The 6996-nt window shown below is 33.1% G+C and overlaps 1 protein-coding gene across 1 annotated transcript in view; it reads left to right on the top strand.

Annotated features, from left to right (window-relative positions):
- Positions 1–991: 991 nt before the first annotated feature.
- LOC105557265 (proclotting enzyme-like) overlaps positions 992–6996 on the top strand; it is a gene marked incomplete at its 3' end in the record, with an annotated part of 17517 nt that continues 11512 nt past the window's right edge. Inside the window, exons 1-4 of the mRNA XM_012004454.1 lie at positions 992–1183; positions 1811–1976; positions 3007–3339; positions 4167–4540. Of these exons, the coding sequence (XP_011859844.1) occupies positions 992–1183; positions 1811–1976; positions 3007–3339; positions 4167–4540 (1065 nt within the window). The remainder of the gene's footprint in view (positions 1184–1810; positions 1977–3006; positions 3340–4166; positions 4541–6996) is intronic.

Raw genomic sequence — 6996 nt, 5'->3', positions numbered from 1 at the left:
CGACTAACTGGGAATTAAGTACAGAACCAAAAGTATCTCCGCTGATTTCTTTGTTATGGACACAAGTGAAGTGACCCTACTTCAAAGGTTATCTAGCAAAGAGTAAACACAATGTTCAGTAATAAACGCATTTAGTTTTATACGTTTTTATTCCAATCAATTTTTAACCTATTTTATGATAGGAATAACTTTGCTTTAAAGAAATGTATCGTTGATATAAATAGCTTATAACTTTTTGAAGTCTATGACTGACCTTGATGAAATAGGTATCAATATATGCAAACATTCGAACACATATGGTACATACACACACATACGCTAGCCAACCAGATCAACTCAATATGTATTAAATTACTCAATGTTACAAGCCTTGGGCAATTGTTAACACAATATACCAAAAAATTGTAATATTTTATTGAAAAGAAATTAATTTTAGTTAGAAACAAGAGATCATAGTTAAGTATCGGTCTGTTCATCAAATGCATCTGTTAATGACATAACATATTATACTTGGATGCATTATATGTATAATATTCATAATATTGTATTCATAATTTTCGTACTTGTCTGATTTATCAATCTCTCTGGTTCTTGTAATAATGATAATAAATTATTTGTATCATGTACCTGTTCTCTTATCTAATTGATTACATCGACATTTAATGCACAAAGATATATGAATATTGATAAGGTATAATATTTATTAAATAATTGAATTATCATGGTAGATTTGTAGTACTTCTAAATTTTCTTTGAAGAAAAATTATTAAACCTATTTTTTAGTTTTTTTCGTAATAATCAATAAGTTTCTTTATAGATGAAAGTGATCCATGAAGAGATCCATGATAATATTGATCGCTCGATTAATGGCAATTATTTCCAAAGTGAGCCAAATACGAAGAAAAATTCGTAAAAATTAAGTTTTCTAAATTAAGATTTAGAAAACATATATTTTGTCAGTTTTGTAAAAGACCTTTACTAAATGGCTAAGATGTCTATTCTAATCGCGATGCTACTGCACTTAGTATGTACCATGGCACACAATATAAAGTCATGCTCCGAATATAATATTACATACGGAATAAAAACTGAGAAATACATACTCGGACTCATCGTAATCCCATTTCCGCCGGGAAATGAAGTTCATATAAGAGTAGGATTAAATGTTCCCACTGATTTGCCGGTAAGTATTTTTTAAATATTATTAAGACACAGAAATTTATAAGTTTATGGCCATTAATTCCGGCAATTTCTAATAATTTTAGCACTTTGAATTTTAGCACTAAACTTTTTAAAATAACATTTATGTAATCAGAATCGTATAATACTTTCTTTACTGCTGTAAAGAAATAAAACTACTTTTTGCATTTGGTGTGGTTTACATGGGAAAAATCGAAGAATAATTACAAAATTGTTTTTCTACAATATTTGTGTCCTGCATATTGAGAATTAGGGAATAATTTCTTAGTATAACTAAACATTAATAAAACAAAATTAAAAATTGTAGTGTTCTTGTGAATTGGAGAAGTAAATAATAATCGAAAAGTTATTTAATTATTATATAAAAAAGCTTAACAAGTGACAGGATTTAATAATATCATTCATGGTTCAATGTAAAACTGAAATATTGAATTTTATATTACGTACCTCATTGGAAATTAAAGATTATTATAATGTTATCTTACGCATAGCTAACTGCTTAGTGCTTTCTATTAAAAATTAACTTTTATTTTACTTGTTATTTTATTATCGAGTGCCTTTAATTATTTATCACGATATTAAATATAATTTCATTGTCATCGTGTTCCAGAAAGAAAAATTTGTATTAGAAATGTCAGTATGGTCACAAGTATACCTTCAAGCTGCTCAACGAACAGATGTTTTGATGTATACTATTGCTATGCCCTGGTTCAAAAATTTTAGTTCATTATCCGCGATATGGTTAAACAATCAACCATACTGCATAGGAACCGACGGTGAGTACCAACTTTGCTTAAAATGCAGTATTCGCTGTGTGCGTAGAGACTAGTGCTGCCGTGGTTGGTGAAATGTCGCATATTTTGCTGGAATAGCTGTCAATGATTGCTAATATTCAAGTTACGTAAACTGTCGTGAGGTATCTTGATAATTTTAGGTCTCTTTATAATTTCGATGAAAAAATTTTCGTTATATTACAAAACATTTGCTATACCTAGATTTTTCATTATACGTGTAGGTTAACTTCTCTAACTTTTGCAATGAGCCTTATCATACGAACGGGATTTGGACCCATTACTCATGACATTAAATTTAATCCGAGTGCAATACCGAAAGGAAAAGCCTTAGCAATATCGCATGTAGTTCGCGTTGAAGAATTGCGCAGTAAAAATATAAGTCATTTAATAAGATGCAGTGTGAGAGATACCGCAAACGTCGGTCAATGCTACTCCGTACAAGGTACAATTGCATGTAAGTATTAAATGAAATTTAAGTAAAATCCCAGACAACGTTATGTCGTCTTAAAGACATCTTAAATCTGTGAAATACATTTTTACATGAATACACGCAACAATTTAAATTTCCCTATCACAATTTTTACATTTTTCGATAATTGTCACTCCAGCAAATAATGCAAACTTCGGCCACCATGAGCGCCCTAAGTCCTACTTTTCCGCTATAGTATATCATCGTACGAAGCGAATAGGTATCACACACATACACATATTCGTAGAAATAGAAGCTAGTATTGTTATTATTATCAGAGTCAAATATAATTGACTTTTACTCGTACTTGACTATGTGTAATTTTCAATTAACATAGCGGAGACAAATAGGAAAATAATATCTCATTAAAGCAATCAAAATTTTCTTTCTATTATACATATCGTTTTAAAATTGTATGTATACATAAATAATCTCCCGATCATTTATTGTATTTTAAATAATTTAATGAAAGAAAACCTAATTCTTTATTATTCTAAAAAAACATGTGATTTGAAAGATAAGTTACATTTTGTTTCATATCAGTGTTAGATGGAAATATCAATGCTAATATGGAATTGGGGCATATTGTGTATCCGTCAAACATGGAACCAACATTGCAGAATTTACAGACGTATTATCGAAATTCAAGCACCTACCGTATAATCAATCCGATTTTCAATATTAACGACGAGTGCGGTGTTACCAGCTACTATACTGACCGCACAAATAGTCTCATTCCCAACGGCGAGTACACATCACCAGGACAGTGGCCGTGGGTAGTTGCAGTCTTCGTTGATAAAAGTGTAGACGAATCTCCGGCAAACTACGAATATTGGTGTCCTGGTACTATTTTGACAAACCAACATATATTAACAGGTACGTTAATCGAAAAATATCATATACTATTATAGTTCTCCTGGTATATCGAGCTAGGTGTACTTGTCCTACATCTTCTTCAATATTAAATCATCATATCAAGATTCTTAATTTTATCTGCTTAATATTATAAAATAGGCTTTCAAATTTCCATAGGTATTCACCTGAATATAATCAGGAAATAAAATGGGAGAAATTGAATATCTAGAATATAGTAATTACTGAATTAGCATATGTCTTCAAAATTATTATCTACGTGCAGGATGTTTGGCAAGTTTTATAATAAATTTTGAACGCTCTGCGATATTATAAATACTTATCATATAACAGTTAATAAAATTTATAAGGTTCATATCCAATAAATACAAAAGAATATATAGGATTAAGAACCATGACAAGATGTTAATATCGAAATAAATAATTTTAAATTTAGAGTTTCAACTACAGTCACGATATGTGGCATTCGAGAAACAACATTAGACCATTTATTGCGATAAATATTACGGCATGTCTGCGTGGTCGAGTTAGTGAGACGCCCTTCTAAAGAGTAGAGAGGTCCAGGTCCAAACTATAGCTGAGGTAATATGTTTCGCAATAACTTTAAAATGATTTAGCCGCTAACATCCTGTCATGGCTTTTATAATGTTATACAATATATTTTTATAAATATCTAATTACTTCTTGTCACATTAACATAGGATATTTTATTTAAATAAAAGATATCACATATATGACATAATATGGAAGGGTTGACAAGTTAGCCTTGGATAGAAAGTGCAGCTTCTAAGAACATCTAATCCACGCATATATTTTCTTTCTATTGATAGAGGGGGATTGTTTATGGGTTAACCACGAATTCAGAATAGACGTCAAAAAGATGGTGGTACTCATGGGACAAATTGACTTTCGCCGGTTTCGTAGAGACGGAATTGGTTATCCGAGGGTTACAGGCGCCACTCAATATGGTGCCTGTTATTATTACTCGAAGTCCTCTAACTGTGATCTGGGGATGCTTTTCCTTGAGAAGCCCATTGAATTCAATCCTATCATCAAGCCTATTTGTCTATGGTACGGTTCGACCGCTCTTGAAGATGTCATGGGTAGGACTGGATATGTCGTGGGATGGGGCAAAGTAGGGTTGGGTCTAGGTCATTTGCATACCCAGGAGCAACGTATGGTGAAAATGACGTTAATGAATCAGGTAATTACCTTCACATGAGCCGATTTTTCGACTTTTATCAATCGATATACGGTCGATATACGAATTAAATTACAATCGCAAAAAAGTCTTCTGAACAGAGACAAACAATGATAGTTGATTTGCGTCTACTGCTTTCTCCCTCTAATACATATATGGCGACTTTCGACACTCGCCATTTTTCTAAGCCAGGATGAGAACGTAGTAGACACAAAGCAGCTTTCTCATTCACACTTGCGGATTCACTCTGCAGATGGAATGCTTGGTCCTAAGGGTATACAGGGTGTTACTTAAAGACCGCCCACCAAGTACATAGCGTTATTCCTTATAAAATTCTGAGTCGAAAAGTCCTGAACCATTTTTTTCTATCATGCTTATTAATGCAAGAGTTAAGTCAACCCACTGAGCGCCGGCCTTTAGCCGGGCGCACGTCAGTGAGCCGCGCGCCTGGAAGTGTGCGTGAGCGCTCGGCCGCCGCAGCCGCGGCGGCGCGGTTCTCGCTCGCGCCGCTATCACGTAATATTACGTATCGTAATATTAGAAATAAATTTTTCTTATGCCTAGAACTATATTCCTCCTATCAAAAGTACCTCCTTTTGTAGAAAATCTGGACGGATAGAGCTTTTACCAAGACGTAATCATTACTATGAAGAATTTGACAAACGCCAAAAAAATTCTGTGTTTTACAAAAATTATTTTCCGAACAATGTATGTTTTTATAAATCTTTGCGTTCGCACTTAATTATTAAGACAAATCGTTTATTGAATCTTTTTACGAGTGATTTCATCCAGTTACTCAGAAGTAATAAATTTTGTAAGAGAAGTCTCTTATAACAATTAGACATTTAAATAACACATACTTAAAAGAAAATACTTAAAAGAAAAATAGAGGAAATTAAAAACAGAGAAAAATGTCTTTCTTTATAATAAAGATTTATTCTCTATTCATAATATTGAATACAATTTTCTCTCTGATATTAGAGGCCGACAAAAAGAATATTATCAAGCAACTCTAATCAGATTAGGTGTTTCTTATAGATTTTTAATAAAAAAAAGTAATCCTGCTGACGAAATTGCTCCATCACATTAGCAATTCGCTTACAGAGTATGGGTTGAGTTAGGTGCAGTTGTTCTTTTTAACTACATGATTTGTGTTAAAATTAAAAAATTCGACATACTTGATAATAAAAGATAACATAATATTCTTTAATTATTTAATAGTGTAGGGGAGGAACGCTTTATTTATTGTTGCAAGTGAGAGAAGTTTCCTGACGTTTTACAATAGTAGTGGTCTTGAAAAGAACTGTTTTGCAGTAAACTACTAGCCTTGAAAAGGACTGTTCTTTAGTCCTGCGAAGAACTTATTGAATTAAAGTTTTTAAATAGGCCCCGTTAGCTTCGATGCAACGTTTCCGCAGAATTAAATTTTCTCGCACGCATCGAAGCATTGGTCCATCAACAAATTTTAACGCCTCGACATACATGCGTTAGTACCATGTCTTGCTGGAAAAATATAACTGTTCTTTACGACAGGAATTTCTTCCAGAAGAAAATCTGGTAGACATTGTATTAAAAAATCCACATAATTTCTTCCCGTAAAGCAAACTTCTTTCGTACATAGTGATACATATGTATTATAAACTGATCAAGAGATTTTTAATATTTATACCGTCGAAATATCTGGCATGTGCATCTGGTCGATGCTAGAAGAGTAAGACCGATAGCTCTACCGTCTAAAAAGTCTGCCTAGAAGTTTAGCTTCCACCTATGTGGAAAGCTACGCATGCGGATCACGCGTGGGTTAGTAACATCATAATAATATTTGTTATGATATTTAAATACACATGTGCCCATAAATAAAGATTCGTAGGTCCACATAATATTTGCCATAAAATTTTTAGAGCTTTGTTAGGTAATTGTTCACTATAGGGGAGTCAGCTCCGATGACCTTGACCTTGACATATGTTGTCAAGGTTACCCTCCTGAGTAACGCTCAGAAGGTTTTAGCCGTCGCTCGTTGTTTGTTAAATAGTTATTAAAAAAACAATGTCGACCATTTATATGTAATTTTCAGACACAAATATTAAAAATTTTGAAAAATGTTTTAAACAAAAGTTGTAGATCTCTTTAAAATATATATTTTATGTCCTATTCATTTTTACTCTACGAGTGATAGTTTTCGAGAAAAATGATGGACTCTAAATCTTATATCTGTCCTCTCATCTAAGCATGTGCTTTGTAGTACATACATATTCCATATGGATTTGCGACTTTTCACGTGAGGCGAGATCCACTCCACACCTCGGACGTAGTTTGGGTTAGGTTATATCTTAACAAAGTGAAGCACCCCCGCAGGGGGGGCGGAACATACTGTCTCCACGCATGTACTTCCGCTGTTGTACTGTTCCACATGGGTTTGCAAATTTCCACGTGAAGCAAGATCCACTCCACACCTCTGA

Source organism: Vollenhovia emeryi, unplaced genomic scaffold (assembly GCF_000949405.1).
Source record: "Vollenhovia emeryi isolate VEMERY1.0 unplaced genomic scaffold, V.emery_V1.0 DF939540.1, whole genome shotgun sequence".
Taxonomy (NCBI): Eukaryota; Metazoa; Arthropoda; class Insecta; order Hymenoptera; family Formicidae; genus Vollenhovia; species Vollenhovia emeryi.
Note: the sequence above shows the minus strand (reverse complement) of the source record. Positions and strands in the feature narration are given on the sequence as shown.